Genomic DNA, 21,335 nt, shown 5'->3' on the forward strand with positions numbered 1-21,335 from the left:
GTTTGTGAGTATATTTCTTGTTATATTTATGAATAAATGTTATCTTTGGTAATGCACAAGGTTGGTGCGCCCTCCTGTTCTTTTTGTATGTTTCAGTTCTAAAGATACCCATTATTCCGAGGAGGGCAGCAAGATCTGTGACATTCCATTGACTTTGCTAAGGGGGTTGGTTACCACACTTACTTAGTTGACTGGGCACCTGAGCGCAGGAGATTTTTTGTACAATTTATAACATCCCAATAATAAGGTAATCAATCTACATTCTGGCCAAAAATCTTCCATATACCCTCAAAACTCAAATTCACACTTACAATTGTCCCCAGGGCTGGTAATATTATCCTTAGGAATCAAAAGTGTAATTCCCAAATTTGGATCTATTACCACCCATTCTATTAGCAAGAAGACTATCAATAGTCAGGCATTGGAAGTCTAATTGTATACTTGTTATTTTGGATGTGATCAGAATAGTAGAAACCCATTGTTCGTATAAAATCATGCTTGCTCAGCAATCAGTAATGACAAATACTCCAAAGCTATAACTATGTGGCAACCCTGGATTAACTGGTATACGCACTGCATAACTTGGTAAAGCGGAGTTCCACCCAAAAATTTAACTTTCACTTTAAGTGATGATAACCCCCCAGACATTCCACATTAGGTATGTCATTTTTTTTTTGGGGGGGGGGCAGATAACCTCTTTTTAGAGGCACCCAGCTCCCTCCCGGGGGTCCACGGCGACGGAAGGAAGTTCACCTTTCCACCCTCCGTCTCTCCCTGCAATCTTCTGGGACACATCACAGGTCCCAGAAGATTGCGCGGCCATTCACAGTGTGCAGCACAGCTCGCGCATGCTCACTGCGTGCCCAGCCACAGCTGGGCGCCCACAGTTAAAATGCCGGTGCCACAGAGAGGAGGGTGAGAGGAGCGAGGCTTCGTTCGCCCACATCACTGGACCCTGGGACAGGTGAGTGTCCAATTATTAAAGGTCAGCAGCTACACTTTTTTAAATAGGTGGAACTCTGCTTTAACCTTACCAATGGTTTGATTTACTAAAATTGTAGAGTGAAAAAACCTGGTGTGGCTCTGCATAGAAACCAATCAGCTGTCAGTTTTTTTTTTGTTTTTTTTTGTCGAAGCTTAATTAAACAAGTTAGTTTAAAAGAGAAGTATGGGATTTTTTTTTTTATCCCATAATCATACTTACCTAGGTGGATGCATAATCATACTTACCTAGGTGGATGCATAATCATACTTACCTAGGTGGATGCAGATCGGTCCGATGCTGCATCTGTCCCCTGTCACCTGTTCACTGAGAACTGAGCTATCAAACACTGCCAGTGGCTCGGTTCTCTCTCCTCCCTGAGTGGAGAGATGCTGCCTGTCAATCAGCAGCTCCCCTCTCTGCTCCTCCACGCTCAATTGAGTGCTGAGCTGCAGAGGGGCGGGAAACGGCCGTCTCAGTCTCTCAGCGACTTGCTGAGAGGCTGAAACTGCCATCAGTCCAGGCACCTGGTGGAGGGCAGATCCATAATTCTAGAGTCGTGATGACACAGTTCTTGGACTGATCTTGGTGACATCAGCAGAGAGCAGACTTCAGCCCATTCTCTGCTGAAAATGGGTCACAGGAGTGCAAAGCGAATTGAGCTCAGGCTGGACTTCTCATTTAAGTTAGAAGCTGATTGACTACCATACAAGTCTGCACCAGATTTTGCACTCTCCAGTTTTAGTAAATCAAACCCCATACGTCATTCTTATCAGTAGCCAGAACGCCCTCTGCCTGTTGGATGTGACCTTGTGTAAAGGCCCGTACACACGGTCGGACTTTTTGACAACAAACATGCAAATTAGCTGTTTTGGAGCAACATCCGACTGTGTGTACGCTCCATCGGACAAACTTTTTCTGTTTTCATCGGACTTTTGTTGGCTGTGCGAACGGACAAACTTTCTGGCAACAAAAGTCCGATGGAGCAAAGTCCTACCGTGTGTACGCAAAAGCATCGGACTTTTGTACAAGGTACAAACACGCATGCTCAGAACCATTGCAAACGATCAGACTACAATACAGAAGTTGACCAAAGGTGGCGCTGGAGTCATTGAACGTCCTCTTTTGAAGCGGCGTCAGTACGTTGTGACGTCATTACGTTCGTGTTTGTTGTCAAAAAGTCCGACCGTGTGTATGCAATACAAACTTGTGGACAACACACTTTGTACAAAAGTCCACGGAAAAGTTTGTACAAGTCCGACCGTGTGTATGGGGCTTAACAATGTTTCGATACCAATACATACGACCTTGCTGGATATGTACTTTGAAGCAGTGCTTCGGTCTACCTTATATCTGCTACTGGACCCCGGCCTGCTCACATCCTGGTAGAGCCATCCTGAGGACCAAGACCTGGTAGTAACATGCAGCAAAATCCATCTCCATTAGCAGGAGCTGTGGTGAACAGTGCTGTTAGTGCTTAGACTTTGCATCTCAGATGAGCCTGTGTCATCCACCACGGTAATGGTATCCAGCTGGTCCGTCTGAGCCTCTCTACTGCTATAGCTACTGGTTTCTGAGCCTGACCATGACAATCACATTTTTGGACCTTCACACACACACACACATATATCCATAACTACAGTCCATCCATTTAAATCCATGGCACATGGTTTAGCACAGTAGTATCAACACACCATGTACAAGACCTAATTATTTGCAGATTATATCTAGTCGGCAACTTAGTTCAGATGTATGCAGGTGCGAAGGCTGGTAGATTAATTAGGCACAAAGTCACACCTGCATCTCACATCATGGTTCATAGAGGTTCATATTGAACTCTCATTAACCAAAGCTGCAGATGCAATAATGTTTCAGACAGAAAAAAGTTAAAATTTGAGCATATGTTATAAAGATTAAGCTAAAATGTTATGACATTTCCATATCTGATACATTTGTTTTTGTCAGATAATACATTGTAATATCAAAATAGGCAAGTTTGGCACTCACAGCCTTTGGAGTCCAGTGTAAAGTTCCATGTCCACCGCATTCAATGTGTGTAATCCTTTCCAGTTCTCTATTTCTCTGTAAAGAAAAAAACAGGTTGATATTAACAAAGATTGTTGCATGACAATACAATATTCATTTACTGATGTAGTGATATTTATAGAAAGGAGATAATTGATTCAGTTCAGCATATTGCCGGGGATTAGGAAGTCACACACGTTACTAAAGACTGACCAGATCAACTAATTAATCAACGATGCCAATTAACAAGACGTATGGATGAACTTCTGCTACTGCTGGAACGGGAAGCCAAGTTACGACTAAAGCTGGCCATACACGTTTTTACTAGTGTCTGATTTTCTAATTGGTAAGTTGCGTCAAATCGACATTTGTTATTGCCCATAGTGACGAGAAAAGATGGAAGGTTGGAAGAACGGAATGGAACATTTTTCTCAAACAAATGAAATTCTATCTGTGAATGTTGTTTTTGTTCAGGGAAAATTGGACATATTTGGGTTGATTTACTAGAACTGTAGAGGGCAAAATCTGGTGCAGCTGTGCATGGCAGACAATCAGCTTCTAACTTCAGCTTGTTCAATTAAGATTTTGCAAAAAAAACCTGGAAGCTGATTGGTTTCTATGCAGAGATGCACCAGATTTTGCACTCTCCAGTTTTAATAAATCAACCCATTGTAATGAAACCTGTTTAGTACGTCTGGGATTCCATTCAAATATCAGGTGTAGATGAAAATTTAAGGGTTCTCAAATGAAATTAGTTGCGTCAATGATGGCGAGAAAGTTATGAGAATGATTTCTCTATGAACGTTTTAACAGAGACCTAACCGTGTATGGCCAACTTAACCACTTGCAGACCGGACCATTTTGCTGGTCAAAGACCAGACCACTTTTTGCGATTCGGCACTGCGTCGCTTTAACTGACAATTGCGCGGTCATGCGACGTGGCTCCCAAACAAAATTGACGTCCTTTTTTTCCCACAAATAGAGCTTTCTTTTGGTGGTATTTGATCACCCCTGTGTTTTTTTGCGCTATAAACAAAAATAGAGCGACAATTTTGAAAAAAACGCATTATTTTTTACTTTTTGTTATAATAAATATCCCCCAAAAATATATAAAAAAACATTTTTTTCCCTCAGTTTAGGCCGATACGTATTCTTCTACATATTTTTGGTAAAAAAAATCGCAATAAGCGATTATTGATTGGTTTGCGCAAAAGTTATAGCATTTACAAAATAGGGATAGTTTTATAGCATTTTTATTAATAATTTTTTATTATTTTTTTTTACTAGTAATGGCGGCGATCAGTGATTTTTATTGTGACTGCGACATTGTGGGGGACCCATCGGACATTTTTGACACATTTTTGGGACCATTGTCATTTATACAGTAATCACTGCTATATAAATGCAGTGATTCCTGTGTAAATGACACTGGCAGTGAAGGGGTTAACCAGTGGGTGGCAGTGTAGGGGTTAAGTGTTCCTAGGGGTATGTTACTAACTGTGGGGGTGTTGGGCTTTCATTTAGTGAACACTGATCTCTGCTCCAATCACATGGAGCAGAGATCAGCGTCACTAGTTGCTAGGCAGAATGGAGAAATGCTGTTTACACGGCATTTCCTCCATTCAGCCGTCCCGTGAGACGATCGCGGGTATGCCCACGGTGATCGAGTCCGCGGGTCCCGCGACCGGACTCACGGGGGTCCCGACCAGCGCGGGAGCACGACGCTGCCGGCGCGCTCCCCATGGCAGGGCGGCATTGAAGATTGGACGTACCTGTACGCCAGTATGCCTGCCCGTGCCATTCTGTCGACGTACATCGTCGTGCGCTGGTCGGGAACCGGTTAACTAGTATCTGATGAGAAACAATGAGACCCTTTTCATAATTGGTGAGAGATCACATAGACCAGCGATGGGAAACCTTGGCACTCCAGATGTTTTGGAACTACATTTCCCATGATGCTCATGCATTGTAGTTGAGCATCATGGGAAATGTAGTTCCAAAACATCTGGGGTGCCAAGGTTCGCCATCACTTACATAGACCATTCCATGCCTTTGAGCTCATTCAGTGAATTATTCAGTTGATAGAGTTGCAAAGGACAAAAGTGCACTGATAACTTCATGGACTAACGAGAATAGCATTACCAAGATGATACACAGGATCAGACACCCAGGAGAACAAACAGCTCAGAGCTAAACCTCATCAGTTGCCAGTACAGAATGTATGCACGGGACAAACATAGATCTATACTCAGACAAGAAAGTTAACAAAAAAAAATACAAGACGTACAAAAAAACACCCAACAGACGAGCAGTATCGATGGACCACTTGATCTTTTTCTGCCGTCACTTTTCTATGTTTCTAAACAAGCTGCCTCATCATCAAATTTTCTGCTACAGCTATAGTTAGGCCCTTAATTATTAACCTACCATACACATAACATACACTTTGAGCATTAAAGAGTATGCAAAGCCTAACAATGAACTTTTTCTTATTTATTTCCCATGGTCTTTTAAATGTGACATTGAAATATTTTGTTCTATCTGTTTCATAAGTGTAATACACCATCTGTTGATCCTGACAGAAATGCAGTGTTGCCATGTGTACTCTGCAATGCAATTGAGAAAGTTATCAGGATGGAAGTATATTAGGACTAAAACACCCTCCACTATGTTATGCATATCTGGAGAGAATAAGTGTTTTGTATTCCTAAAGCACATCTTATCCTAGGGTGACCACAGTGATCCTGCTTAGATAAAGTACAGCAAGCGACTGTTATCTTAGGACATGGAGTGTGTTGTTGGCAGGATCACAAGGTGAAGAGAAAGGAAAAAGCCTGAAAAAGACAGTGAATACACTCTCGCATCTAAGGACCGGTAAGCTGCAATAAATTAGCTTTTTTTGTTTTTAGATATACGTTACGGCAGCCTTTCTCAGCCTTTTCAACACAGAGGAACCCTTGAAATAACATTCAATCTCAACTCTTGATAGATTAGTGTGATAGTCACTTGGAGTAATGACCCTTACACTTGTGGTCATTGATAGAATTCTGCCCTTACAATTAGATAAAAGGATCAATGGTGTCAGTGGGGTCTTATCTCATTGCTCAGGGAACCCCTAGCGACCTCTGAAGGAACCCTAGCTGAGAATCCCTGCTTTCATACCACATATGGTCAAGAGCAAGAACAAGTACAGAGATTGAGGATAAACAGAAGTAAAGTACAGCCATAATATCCTTTTTTCTAACCATTTGACGCCCAAAGGTACGTACATGGACGTCCTTGGGTTTCAGTGGTTATACCGGGATGATTCCTACACCTGCAGGCATCATCCCAGTATCAATATTTTCTGCTGGTGATTCTCTTTTTTGCTAATTAGCCACTCGATCACTTCTGCAGGTGCCGGAAGGGGGTCCTACCCCCTCCCGCCAACGTCTCTCCCGGGCTTTCCGGTCCCATTGCAGTGCCCGGGAGTGATGTGGCCATTGGCAATGACTGCCCTCTGCAAAGAGACAGGAACTGATGATGTTTCTCTCTCTCTGTAGCCCTGGAAACAAGTATTTTGCCACTTACGGTTCCATCCCTTTGTTTATCTGGCCACCAGGAAAGCAGCTGATCAGACCAATCTTTGTCTGATCGACTGCATCGGAGGCCAGAGGAGAAATTTGGGGTCTATTAGACCATGCATTCATTGGACCCTAAAGGACTCTAAGGACCTGTCATGGCACATGCTGTCACAAGGGATGTTGTTTATCCCTTGTAAAAGCAATAACGTTAGTACAAAAAAAGTGTTAATATATATATATGTATGTATGTATATATATATATATATATATATATATATATATATATATATATATATATATATATATATATATTTTTTTTTTTTTGATAAAAAATAAATATATATATATATATATATATATATATATATATATATATATATATATATATATATATTGTAGACATGTCACTGGAGAAGTGATCGAGGGGGTGTACATCTCACCTAGGTTGCTACACAGTGTGAGATGGTAAATCCAGGATGGATCAGTTTCTCAGCAGCGATATGCTGCTGAGTTGTTATTTAAATTTTGCCGGGCCTGGGTTTATATGGAATGGCAGGTAGGTTTGGTAGAGGGACCTGTCATTCCACATCCCCCGATCCAGTTCTGGGTTTGGGATCAGGTGAGCTTGGATCCTAATTAGCCTGGGAAGCTAAAGGCTCTGTAGGGTCTGCAGGTGATTGCTTCTCAGCCAGGGAATGAACAATCTGTGTGTTGAAGGAAGCTGCAAGCACAGCCACTGCTGGAGCTAAAACTCACCCTGCGATATCCAGGCGAAAGACGCTGTGTTTGTAAGTGTCAGATAGGTGAGCAGAACCTGTTAGTAAGCGCCCAGCCGGGCTAGGACTTTTATTTTTGTTGTACTTAGAAAAGCACGGTGTTGCTGTATATTTTGTTTGCTGGACTGTTTGTACCACGAATAAACGCCAAGATCTGCTTTATCAAATTCCAAGTCTGCTGTGAACTGTGTCCAAACACACCCTACCCCGGGAAGATCCCTTACAATTGGTGGAGGTAGCGGGCAACGCGGTTGCTAGGGGCAACGGTGTGGACAGACTTGGCTACAGCTGCTGATGTCCTGGGTGAAAGCTGCAACTACACTCCAAAAACAGTCCAGCAACATGGAGGAGATGCTGAAGCAGTTTATGCAAGTGAGTTTGCAACAACAGCAGGCTCAGACAGAGGCCAATAGACGACATGAACAGTCCATGGCTGAACAACAGCAGATGATGGCTGCACAACAGCAGGCTCAGATAGAGGCCAATAGACGACATGAACAGTCCATGGCTGCACAACAACAACTTATTGAGCACCTGATAGCAAATCGAGAGGCGCCTGTGGTGATGGGAGCCGCTCCAGAGATTTTTTCTGGGAGAAGGACTGTGCAGAAAGCGCTGCAAAAGATGACTGCTGAGGACGATGTTGAGGCCTATCTAACAGTATTTGAGCGCGTGGCTGAGCGAGAGAAGTTACCAGCCGCTGAGTGGGCAGAGGTAATTGCGCCCTATTTAACAGGTGAACCTCAAAAGGCCTACTATGACCTCAGTGAGCAAGAGGTTAAGGACTATACTCGGCTAAAAGAGGAGATGCTTGCCCGACTAGGAGTTACTACTGCAGTCCGTGCCCGGAGGGTACGCAACTGGAGCTACAGTCTGGACAAATCAGCGAGGTCCCAGATGTATGACCTAATCCATTTGGCAAGAAAGTGGTTGGAGCCAGACACTTCTACTCCTGCACAAATCCTAGAGAAGGTCGTGATGGATCGCTACCTCCGAGCCCTTCCTACTGACTTGCAACGCTGGGTGGGACAAGGTGATCCTAAGAATGCAAACGAACTTGTCAACCTTGTGGAGAGGTTCCAGGCGACTGAGGACTACCTCCGTGATGTTCCTGCAGCATCTTCACCTCCCCGGAGCGCCAGATCTGTGCCGTCAGCTGGTAAGAGACTTCCATCTATTGGGGGAGTGTGGAGGGGTGCTGATGGGGGGAAAAGGGCTCAAGTGGTGTCTCAGGGACAAAAGACTGGTGATGGTCCCGGGTGGCTAAGGGGCTCTGAAAAGGACTCCTTGCCAAAGAGACCAGGCCCTATCCAGTGTTGGAGATGCCATGAGGCGGGACACGTGTCGGCCCATTGCCCTCTTACCTCTGAACCCATGGAATGTGACGCTAGCCGGCGTCAGTCGCTATTTGCGGAACCATCTTGTGCTGCAGTTCCTGGACTAGAGACTGAACCGCAAATCTGCGATATTACAATCAATGACTTTCCTGTTAAAGCGTTAATGGACTCAGGAAGCCTTGTAACCTTGGTGCATGCTAGCCTGGTGACTGGGGACTTAGAGTCTAAAAAACATATGAGTGTTGTGTGCATACATGGTGATACAAAAATGTACCCTATAGTGCTGGCTAAAGTCGGGACTGAACAAGGCACCGTACAATATGAAGTGGGTGTGGTTAAAAACCTCATGCATAATGTAATATTGGGGCGCGATTTTCCATTATTCTGGGCTCTCTGGGAAAAAAGAAAAATCCCCAAAAGGAGTGAGGATACCTCTAAGGGGGTTGCCTTGTCCACTGTGAATGATAAAAGTATGCAGGATGAAAATGATTGTTTTCCTTTACAGGTCCTGGCTGGGGAGGAGGAGGCTCCTCCCACTGAGCAAAATATACTAGACTTAGAGGTGTCTAGAGATAATTTTGGGGCTGCACAATTACAGGACCCCACTCTCAAAAATGCGAGAGAGCAGGTTGCTGTAATGAATGGGGTACCTCAAGAACCAGATGCTGAAAAAAGATTTCCACATTTTTCGGTGACTAATGATCTTTTCTATAGGGTTAATAAGGTTAAGGATGAGATTGTGGAACAGCTTCTGGTACCTAAGCCGTACCGGCGTCAGGTGCTTGACATGGCACATAACCATGTTCTTGGGGGACACTTGGGGACTGACAAAACGCGAGAGAGGGTTCTCCAGAGGTTTTTTTGGCCGGCCATATATGATGACATTAAAAAATACTGTGAGTCGTGCCCCACATGTCAGGTTAGTGCCCCAGTGTCACATTTTCGCAGTCCTTTGGTTTCGCTCCCTATTATAGAGGTGCCTTTTGAGCGTATTGCCATGGATTTAGTGGGTCCCATTGTAAAGTCAGCTAGAGGACACCAGTATATTTTGGTAGTCCTGGATTATGCGACCCGCTATCCTGAGGCTGTACCCTTAAGAAACACTGCATCTAAAACAATTGCACGTGAGTTGTTTTATATGTTCTCTAGGACTGGGATCCCCAAAGAAATCCTAACTGACCAAGGTACGCCATTTATGTCGAAAGTAATGAAGGAATTATGCAGACTATTTAAAATCTCACACATCCGTACCTCTGTATACCACCCCCAGACGGACGGATTGGTGGAGAGATTTAATAAAACTTTGAAACATATGTTGAAGAAAGTGGTGGCAAAAGATGGTCGTGACTGGGATCATTTATTACCCTACCTCATGTTTGCTATTAGGGAGGTGCCCCAAGCGTCCACAGGGTTCTCACCATTCGAGTTGGTCTATGGTCATCACCCTAGGGGTCTACTAGACATTGCAAAAGAGACATGGGAGAATGAGTCCACCCCATACAAGAGTGTTATTGAGCATGTAGCACAAATGCAGGACCGTATAGCCACTGTAATGCCCCTGGTAAGGGAACACCTCCAGAGGGCTCAAGAGGCCCAAAGTAGAATTTACAACCGGTCCGCAAGAATCAGGACATTCAACCCAGGCGATAGGGTCCTTATACTAGTCCCCACTGTTGAGAGTAAATTCTTGGCGAAGTGGCAAGGTCCCTATGAAATTGTTGAAAAGGTCAGTGAGGTGAACTACAAGGTGCACCAACCAGGTAGAAGGAAGCCTTTCCAAGTTTATCACATAAACTTGATCAAGCCCTGGAAAGACAGGGAATCCTTGGTGGCGACAAATACTGTTAATAATTTGTCACCACCAATCCCTCCAGTCAAGGTAGGTGATACTCTATCAGTGTCACAGAAACAGGAGGCTCAGGAATTTTTACAGAAAAACAAAAACAAGTTCTCTGACCTCCCAGGGCGTACACACCTCATCCATCATCACATTGAAACTGAGCCTAGAAGCAGAGTAAACCTTAAGCCCTATAGGATACCCGAGGCACGTAGGGAAGCCGTATCTGCCGAGGTAAAACGTATGCTTGCTCTGGGGGTAATTGAGGTGTCACAGAGTGAATGGTCCAGCCCAATTGTGCTAATCCCAAAGCCCAATGGAACTTGGAGGTTCTGTAACGATTTCAGAAAGTTGAATGAGATCTCCAAGTTCGATGCGTATCCTATGCCCAGGGTAGATGAGTTGATTGAGAAGTTGGGTAACGCCAGGTACATAACCACCCTCGATCTCACAAAGGGCTACTGGCAGATTCCACTTTCTGGTGAGGCTAAAGAGAAAACTGCATTCTCCACCCCTGATGGGCTATTCCAGTATGTAGTGATGCCATTCGGGTTACATGGAGCGCCTGCAACTTTCCAGAGGTTGATGGACTTGATTCTGCGACCACATCGTGATTACTCAGCCGCCTACCTCGATGATGTGGTCATTTTTAGCCCTGATTGGGAAAGTCACCTCTGTAAGGTACAGGCCGTGTTGGATGCCATAAGTGATGCGGGGTTGACCATAAATGCCGAGAAGTGTGCTCTAGCCCTAGAAGAGGCCAAATATCTAGGCTACATTATTGGGAGAGGGTTGATTAAGCCACAGCTAAATAAAATTGAGGCAATACAGAATTGGCCTAGACCCCTGACAAGGAAACAGGTTAGAGCTTTCCTGGGTATTACGGGTTATTACCGTAGATTTGTGCCGAACTTTGCCTCAGTTGCTGCTCCGCTAACTGACTTGACAAAGGGCGGAAAGACAGCAATGGTCACGTGGACCCCAGAGGCCGAGGAGGCTTTCCAAAGCCTTAAGTCTGCCTTGTGCCAACCACCTGTGTTAGTCACCCCCGATTTCAGGCGAGAATTTCTGGTCCAGACAGATGCCTCTAGCACAGGCTTAGGTGCAGTACTCTCACAAATAGTGAATGGTGAGGAGCATCCAGTGACGTACTTGAGTAGAAAACTAACCCCGGCCGAGAAAAATTATGCCATTGTGGAGCGAGAATGTTTGGCAGTAAAGTGGGCCCTAGAATCGTTAAAGTATTACTTGCTAGGCAGGAAATTCAAGTTGGTGACAGACCATGCCCCCCTAACATGGATGAAGTTAAACAAGGAGAGAAATGCAAGAGTGACTAGATGGTTTCTCTCCCTACAAAACTTTAATTTCACTGTGGAACACAGGCCAGGGAAATTACAGGCAAATGCTGACGCATTGTCAAGGGTAAGTTGTCTGTGGGGACAAAAGGCTCAGCCCTCCGGTCTGAAAAAGAGGGGGGGGATATGTAGACATGTCACTGGAGAAGTGATCGAGGGGGTGTACATCTCACCTAGGTTGCTACACAGTGTGAGATGGTAAATCCAGGATGGATCAGTTTCTCAGCAGCGATATGCTGCTGAGTTGTTATTTAAATTTTGCCGGGCCTGGGTTTATATGGAATGGCAGGTAGGTTTGGTAGAGGGACCTGTCATTCCACATCCCCCGATCCAGTTCTGGGTTTGGGATCAGGTGAGCTTGGATCCTAATTAGCCTGGGAAGCTAAAGGCTCTGTAGGGTCTGCAGGTGATTGCTTCTCAGCCAGGGAATGAACAATCTGTGTGTTGAAGGAAGCTGCAAGCACAGCCACTGCTGGAGCTAAAACTCACCCTGCGATATCCAGGCGAAAGACGCTGTGTTTGTAAGTGTCAGATAGGTGAGCAGAACCTGTTAGTAAGCGCCCAGCCGGGCTAGGACTTTTATTTTTGTTGTACTTAGAAAAGCACGGTGTTGCTGTATATTTTGTTTGCTGGACTGTTTGTACCACGAATAAACGCCAAGATCTGCTTTATCAAATTCCAAGTCTGCTGTGAACTGTGTCCAAACACACCCTACCCCGGGAAGATCCCTTACAATATATATATATATATATATATATATATATATATATATATATTTTAAAGTGCCCCCGTCCCACTGTGCTTACACGCAAATGGGAACGCACATGTTACACCCGCACGCATGTATAAACGGTGATCGGACCACATATGTGAGGTATTGTCGCGAACATCAGAGTAAGAGCAATAATTCTAGCACCAGACCTCCACTCTAAACTGGTAACCTGTAAATGCTTTTAAATTGTCTCCTATGGAGAATTTTAAGCACCATAGTTTGCCGCCATTCCACAGGCAGATGCAATTTTAAAGCATGACAGACATGTTAGGTATCGATTTACTTGGCACAACATCATCATTCACATCATACAAAAAAAAAAATGGACTAACTTTAATGTTTTTTTTTTTTTTTAATTCATGGAAAAAAATTGCGTTTGAAAAACCGCTGTGCAAATACTGCGTGACATAAAAAATTGCAACATCCACTTTTTTATTCTATAGGGTCTCTGCTAAAACAAAAATATATAATGTTTGGAGGTTCTACGTAATTTTGTAGCAAAAAAAGTAGATTTTTATATGTAATATTAAAGTGTCAGAAATGGCCCGGATGGTAACTGAACTATAGCAAATAAAAAAAATAATAATAATAATTGCTGCCACCACGCTGCATGGGTTAAATGCATGTTTTTGCCCAGGGTACCAAGAAAAGTCAATTTGATTTTGTATAGGTTAAGTATACCTATTGAGAACATAAATAATGTTCCTTCTATTGCTGACTTAATATGTAAAGGTGTCAGCTCCGGGTCGTCATTGTCATCTTGACTCTACAACCTTGTGAGTCACTGACCAGGAACATACTTTTCAGACTTCACTGGCTACATGATCAGTTTTGGTCCTTAACTTACTAGGTAGTGAAGCCAAGACCAGAATGACAGCTCCACAGCCTACACTTTGTTAAAAATGCAGTCAATTTCATCCTCCATATTTCTATTCTCAACGGATCAATCTCAGCTTTCTTAAAACCCTTTTGGATGTGGCATCAAGTGGTGAAATATTATTAGATGGTGATCTAACAGTGGGAAGGGAGAGTTTTTAAATTAGAGCACAGAAGAGGAAAGATTAGATTAAGAGTTAATGAAGCTGTCAAGACCAAAGGAGAATGTTCATGAAATAAGTTTAGAGTCAGGAGAGAAAATTTATGTCCCCCCGGTGTAAAGCAAGGAACGCTAAAAAGTGAGAGAATGCCGAGAGATGCAGAGATTCAAGAGGGTGATAGATCACACCAATATGGTCAAACAAAGAGTAACAATTGCGAGGGCGTGAGCTTCTAAAGATGGATCACTATGATTAAAGTATGATGAATTACATAGTAAACTGTCCCTAACATTTAGTTTTCTCTTATAATATAAGCAGGGCTCTAGAACACAGTTTACGTTGGAAAGGCATAGTGCTATGGATCCAGTATGTCAACACAAATCACTCCAGCTGGACCAGTCAAATTTCCATATCCCATACCAATCTGGAAAGGAACATTCAGGGGACTTCAAAGTCCTCCTTGCCACAATTCTTCTCGTGATCCCAAATTTCACTGCAACACTGGCAAAATGCAGCATGCTAGTTCGGGTACTTTTGATTTTCAATTGGAATTAACATGGTGTGGTTTTGCTGTAATTGTTGCATGATAAATCACACTGTAATTGCGGCAAAACCGTACTTCATGAAGCTTGTTGCCCAAAAGAAGCTCCAGCTCCTTTTTGGGTGACAAGCTTTACGTGGTGCGATTTGCCATGACTGCAGCGTGATTCATCCCGTGACAATTGCATGTGCAGAATTGTGGCGATTTCGTCCGCGATCCCAAAATGCTAGATATGACACTTAATACTATTTATTTTTCTGGATCTTAAAACAGAACTTTACCTATGACAACTTGATAAAAATAATGCTCTTTAGCAAGGATTATAAATTTCACAATAATAATTATGCTACCAAAATTAATGTGCACTGTAAATTGATTCCAGCATTGCTCCCGTTTCTGTAATTTTTAATTTTCTTAAAGCCCAGAACAGTCACTTCCTTACTGAGAACGATCTCTCTCTCTCTTTGGTCTCAAAAACGATACGTTATTTTCTGTAATTAAAATGTGTGTATTTACAGCCTTAATTGTACATCTTAGCTCAGCTACAGGGGAAGGCTGCTGTAGCTGACAGTGTTCAGGTTCACAGATGCTGGTGCAGAGGAAGAAAAGAGAGAATATCAAGGAGATAAGATGATGTAACGATTGGCTTCTCTCGAACGGGAACGTTTGAAATTTTTCATTCGATCAGCTCATAAAGCCAATAGGTGGAGGATTCACCCATCCACCTCACTTGTGTGGATGGGAGAATCAGTTTTTTTTTTTAAACAGCTCACTGGCTGATCAAAAAATATATATATTTCCATCTATGGCCAGCCTTACGTAGAATCCTCCTAGTTGACCACACACACTTGTACCTACTGGATAAAATTTGAATTTACAAGGTTATAGTCACAACCTGGCTCCTGGCCTCCTCATACCAAAGTCCTCCTCTTCACATGCAGCACAACCTCTCTAAGCCCCTGTACACACGGTCGGAGATTTCGACAACCAAATCCGTCGGATTTTGTCCCTCGGATTTTGTCCGGAACTGTTGCATACACACAGTCGGACAAAGTTGTCGAAAAATCTGATCTTTCAGAACGTGATGACGTAATTTTGTTACGATGGGACTACATTCAGGCTAGTAGCCAATAGCTTTGATGTAGGAATTTGATCTGAGCATGCGTGGCACTTGGTCTGATCAAAATTCTCTACACATGATCGGAGTATGTCCGATCGGCCCAGTTGGTCGGGAAATATTTCCAACAAGTTGGAAAATTGGGTCCGACGGATATTCCGACGGAATTAGTCCGATGCATACCACACACAGTCGGATTATCCGACAACGCGGTCCGATAGGACACATTCCGACGGATTCTCCAACCATGTGTACAAGGGCTATCTTTCGAATGTGAGGGGAACCACACATGGTATTAATTCTCTATTATACACTGTTATTATGATTACATGTCACCTACAGTACTTATATTGAAATTAAAAAATAGAAAAATGACTGTGCTTAGGTTAAAATAGCAGGCGGACAGCAGCTAGCATATATTGTAGACAATAATCTACAAGTATTTAAAAGAAAAATGCAGTGCATAAATGTTCATAAAAGAAGAGAAAAAGTCCATCAATCCTGGTAAGCACCCGATAGTTGAGTGATCCTTGGCTTATAGGTAATAGTCTTCCACCAACACCACAGTAAGCCAAGCCTCTTACCCTTAAGAATGGACCACTAGATTATAGGTGGTCGTTAATGCCCAAACACCAAACTCCTCTGAGTCTTAGCCACCACGGACTGCTCCAGCATGAATCCAGGCATCTCTCCTCATGTTAAAGGTGTAAGAACCAATACCACTTCTTGGTGTAGTATATCAAACCACTTAAAATGTATTTTAACTACATAGATATTCTTACACAGTATAAGATAAAAAAAGAGCATGTAAATTAAAACACTTCTGATGGTTTCAAACCAGCAAGATGGCCGCGGTCAACATGCACAGCGACGCCACACTTCCACTTCCAACTCTACCCTACTTAAAACTTTTAAAAAATGTATCAGAAATTAAAATCCTTAATGCTGAAATCTGAATTTGTACTACACGAAATTTGCCAATATCATATGTCACCAGATGTCACCAATCCCATACGTAGCCTAGAGGATGGGTTCTTTCGTGTAGCGGCCAACACATGAGATATCTGAGGCGCATTTTATCAGCGACAGCTGTAAGTACATTTCTTTTATTTTAATACATTTATAAAGATTTTACACTATGTGGAGCACTTTGTTCTTTTGAGATACCACCATATCCCTTACGGCATCAAGGGATGAATGTGTTGGGAGACCATCTGGACCCAGAGAAAGGCCTTGGCTGGGCTAAAACCACAAGTGCTAACAATCCCTTGTAATGAGGGATCAATTGAGGCTGGTAAGCGAGCCCTTTAGCTGTTGGTGGAGGCACTGATATCGGTATCACTTCGGTGGTGGATGGTGGAGATCGTTATCAGGAGTCAATTTGACTTGACTTGTTGACTGATTTTTTTACAAATTTTCACATTGGTGTCACATTATCTGTGGACTGTTTGATTTAATTTATATGATTGAATAGCGCGACCTATATATATTTTTATGTTTACTTACTGTGCACATTTCTCACAGAAGGTTTGCTGCTTATATCTTCTTTAGAATTTTCTAGCACATTTTTTTTTCACATTTTTGTAAGTAATGTATGCCTACTATAAAATGCCAAGATCTGATCAGTGATGTATACCTACTTTTGAGCCACCCTGTATTATGTAGGCTGTTGGTTCTTGGTGTCCCCTGATCTAAGACTTTTCTCATAGAACATGGATTTAATTTCCTAACACACTTTGCTCTCTCTAGGTGACAGGGGAAGTATCCTTCTTATTACCGATGACCTGCCTTCATACTTTTGGAGCAGCGCATGCTTGGAATTGCCAATCTTCACCAGCTGGAGATCTGCAGAGTGCCAAGAACTGATCTAAATCCTTACACACAGCTTTAGTTACACATATATAAACATGCAGCACTAGTCAGCCTGGGAATAAATAATGATGTACTGTGCATACATTAGTTACGGAATATGACAGAAAATCTCTAGCAGGATGTGATATATGACTGCATGCTTTAAATCTATAAATCTGCAGGAAAACACATGACAACTAGTTACAATGAAGCTGGTGCTGCGTAAACAGTCCAGCCACTGAAGAGCTAAGGTTGCAGTGTATGACTTTCGCTATGTGAAGATGAAATTAGAGGATATTTTCCCATATGTGATGTAATGAAAGCTGTATCCACTAAAAGCATATTGTAAATCTAAGCCTGGAATGATTCACACAACCAACCTGATGAAATTAACTTTACATCAGAAGCCCCTCTTCATATCAGAGGTCCATCATCATATTAGAGGCCCCCCATCACGTGTTAGAGGTCCCTCATCTTATTGGAGGTCTTCCCATCACATCAGAGGCCCCCCATCACATCAAAGGCCCCCCATCACATCAGAGGTCCCTTTTACATCACAGTCCCCTTATCACATCAGAGCCCCCCACCCCTTTTCACATCAGAGGTCTCCCATCACATCAGAGGCCCCCTATCACATCAGAGGTCCCCCTTTCACTTCAGTGGTCCCTTTTACATCATAGTCCCCTCATCACATCAGAGCCCCCCCCCCATCACATCAGAGGCCCCCCTTTCACTTCAGTGGCCCCCTATCACATCACAGTCCCATCATCACATCAGAGGCCTCCCTATACATGAGAAGTACCCCCTTCATAGCATACCCTCATCACTTTAAAGTCCGTCCATCACATGAAATTCTCCCCATCACCACATAGCCCCCACATCACAAAATCCTTATATCACATCAGAGGCCCCCAATCACACAGTCCGCCTGTTAAAGAGCAGCCCCCAATCACATGGTCTCCACATCAGGCCCAACAGCAAGGCAGATGGCAGGAGGTGGAGCAGGTCTGGAGGAGGCAAACCTTTGTCCTTTCTTGAAAACTAGGGGTAACCTTGCATGCTGCCTACCCTGGATCACTACCAGGTGTTGCCATGGTGTGGGAAGCCTGCCACTGTCACCATAGCAACAAATGATTCTGTGTTTCCTCCCCTAGAGGGTCATTGGTTGTTATGTTTCTGGCAGCTGGCCCGCCTGCACCATGGCAATTCAGGACACTGATTAAGGGCAAAATGAATCTGGTGCGCTCTGCACCCTGGAGGACTCTAGCAAACAGGTTTGTATGGAAGGCAATGGTGTTAAAGCTGAACTCCATGCAAAAATATAATACATACATTGTTGCTGCTCAGTCAATTTTTATAATTGTTTATATACATCTGGTGTAAATAGCTGGACTTGACTTAGTATCAGCTTCTTGCAATCAGTATACACCATACACAGAGATAGGGAGGGCAATAATATGAGCCAATCAGATATACTTCATGCAAATGTGCTGATGAGCCCCATGCTGAAAAAAGGTGAGAGCAATTTAACTAATTATTATTATTATTATTGTTATTAAACACGATTTATATACAGGCAGTCCCCTACTTACAAACATCCGACTTACAAATGACTCCTACTTACAAACGGAGGGAGAAAACAGGAAGTGAGAGGAAATCTACCTCCAGGAAGAAAATTCTCTCCTGCAAGAGTTAATATGGGAAAAAAGTGTCTCCACTGATGCTTTATCACCAATCCTTGTTTCTCTAATAACCCAAAATTTTCAAAATCCAATTGTCATTGGAAAAGAAAGTGAGGTGAAATCTTCTGAACAGGGGAACAGGCAGGGAAGATGGCTGCGACGTCTTTCTCATTACTTGATACCAGCCCATTGGGTACTGTTGCCAAGTGACCAGCATCATTTTGGTGGATACTTACAGTACATATATGACAGTAGAGGTCCACTAGAGCATCATATTATAGACCAAAAACTATGCTGACCGGCGCCATATTGAAGGCTGAAAGATTAATATTATTTACAGACCGTTGGGGCATCATATAGAAAACCCAGGATACAACCCCCCCCCCCCCCCCCTCTGTATGTTGCTGTTACGTTATAATAAAAATTTGCAACAAAAAGTGTAAATTGAATTTTTGGTTTATATGCATTACCTTATAATATCTTTATAGGCACAGGAATCGCACAGACAGCGTTCCTCTGTAATTCTAGTGTAAACCAGCCCTACATGGTGCAGATGATCCAATCTACTGCTGTGGCTATTGTATTATGACCAGCTTTGAGAATACCTGAATAGTGTCTGCAATCGACTGGATGCAGGTGCTGTTCTTTCCATAATTTTCATCAGCTTCCTTCCTTTTTTAAATATAAGGATGTTAGGATGAGTGGTGCTGACAGTGGGCACATTGCCTATGTACTGAAGATTAGTGAAGCCTGGAGCAGCATTGGCTTGGATTCCAACTGAAATTCACTAAGCATATAACTAGCTATAATCTTTTAGGTTCTAAAATAGAACCAATCATACAGCAACAGCAAAAAGAAATAGATGACACTTTTTTATTGTTTGTCCTAAACAGACTGATTTCTATCTATATCCACTCTCCCCTTAAAGCGGAGTTCCACCCAAAAATGGAACTTCCGCTTTAAACACTCCTTGCCCCCTTACATGCCCCATTTGGCATGTCATTTTTTTTGGGGGGGGGGGGGGGAGTGGGGGCTTCATTAGAAGGGGGACTTCCTGACCCACTTCCTCCTTCCTCCAAGAGACCGCCTAGGCGACTCCTCCGTTCGCCTTAGGTGGCCCCTCCCTCTAGGCGATCTCCTGGGACATGTGACAGGTCCCAGGAGATCGCCTGTCCACTCCGGGAGCGCAGTGCAATTCATGCATGCGCCATGCGTGCCCAGCTGTGAAATTGTAAGCTGTCACAGCCAGTTGCCCAGAGTGGCAATGGAGGAGCGGGCAGAGAGGAGGGGGAGAGGAACGTCACCCCGTTCGGCCGTATCGCTTGACCTAGGAACAGGTAAGTGTCTGTTTATTAAAAGTCAGCAACTACACTTTTTGTAGCTGCTGACTTTTAATAAACATAAAAAACCTGGAACTCCCTTAATGAAGAAAACATTCTGCATCATCATTGAATAAAGTAGGTCATCATATTTCCTTATGTGATAAATAAAAAATATTTTCCATAAAGAATTCAAGATATGGCAATTTTTTCATCCACCTTGGACTATGCATATACCATATCTGTAAGATCCCTCTAGAACACGTGTCAAACACTAAGCCCAGGGGCCGAATGTGGCCCTCGGACCCCTCCTGCAGCTGCAGCAATCCCATCATTGTTGCCCTCACCTTGTCTCTGCAGCAGAGAGTGGGGCAGAACTCCTCCACCAGATCCTGCACTTTTCAATGCAGCTACAGCGAGGCTCAGTATTCAGCAGACCCCAGCCCATCTCTGGTCCTCCTCCAGACTCTGCACTTTCTGCTTCTCAGCTCTGCCCCCAGATTCTTCCTGGCATCAGCACAAGGTAAGGGGGTGCACTGTGATGTAAGGGAGGGTGAGGGACTCTTGACTTCTGATGGTAGGGGGGTCTTGACATCAGATGTAAGGGGAGTGGGGTACTCTGGACATCTAGTCTTAGAGATACAACTGGCCCTTTAAAGACAACCATAATGCAATGAAATTCAGTTTGACACCCCTGCTCTAGAAGCTGGAAACCACTACTCCAGTGATCTCCACTACCTTCTGGGTCCCGTGCCAAGTGCCTTGTAGCATTGTGAACACAGGAGGTCGGCCATGCTTTTGGGTTTATTATTACTTGACTCTGAGTTTTACCTCTTGAAACTGACCATGGAGGCCATCGTGACTGCCTGGAGGCTGATGCCCCTGGCACTGGAGAAAGAGCCAGTTTAAATGAGGGACGCTTACTCCTTTATTAACTGGCAAAAGGGTACTTTTCCCACTTGAGATTTTTTGGATATAATTGTCCAAATAATCCCCAAACAGCCTCACACTATGGAAGGGAAAACCAGCAAGGAGCTCTTTACATGGCGTTTCGACTGACCAATTTTTCAACCATAAGATTCTACGCATATGCACCAACCCAAGCATAAGGCGAGAGGTCTGAAGGATAGAATCTCTGATT

The 21,335-nt window shown here is 43.4% G+C and overlaps 1 protein-coding gene across 7 annotated transcripts in view; it reads right to left on the bottom strand.

Moving 5' to 3' along the window:
• The window catches only part of NTRK3 (neurotrophic receptor tyrosine kinase 3), a 1,011,888-nt gene that overhangs the window by 719,751 nt on the left and 270,802 nt on the right, over nucleotides 1-21,335 (bottom strand). For all 7 annotated transcript variants that reach the window (XM_077472645.1, XM_077472644.1, XM_077472642.1 and 4 more), the window contains exon 3: nucleotides 2,990-3,064. In XM_077472645.1, coding sequence (XP_077328771.1) covers nucleotides 2,990-3,064 — 75 coding nt within the window. The remainder of the gene's footprint in view (nucleotides 1-2,989; nucleotides 3,065-21,335) is intronic.

This window comes from Lithobates pipiens, unplaced genomic scaffold (assembly GCF_037356315.1).
Source record: "Lithobates pipiens isolate NorthernLeopardFrog02 unplaced genomic scaffold, aLitPip1_a1.2 Scaffold_8, whole genome shotgun sequence".
NCBI lineage: Eukaryota > Metazoa > Chordata > Amphibia > Anura > Ranidae > Lithobates > Lithobates pipiens.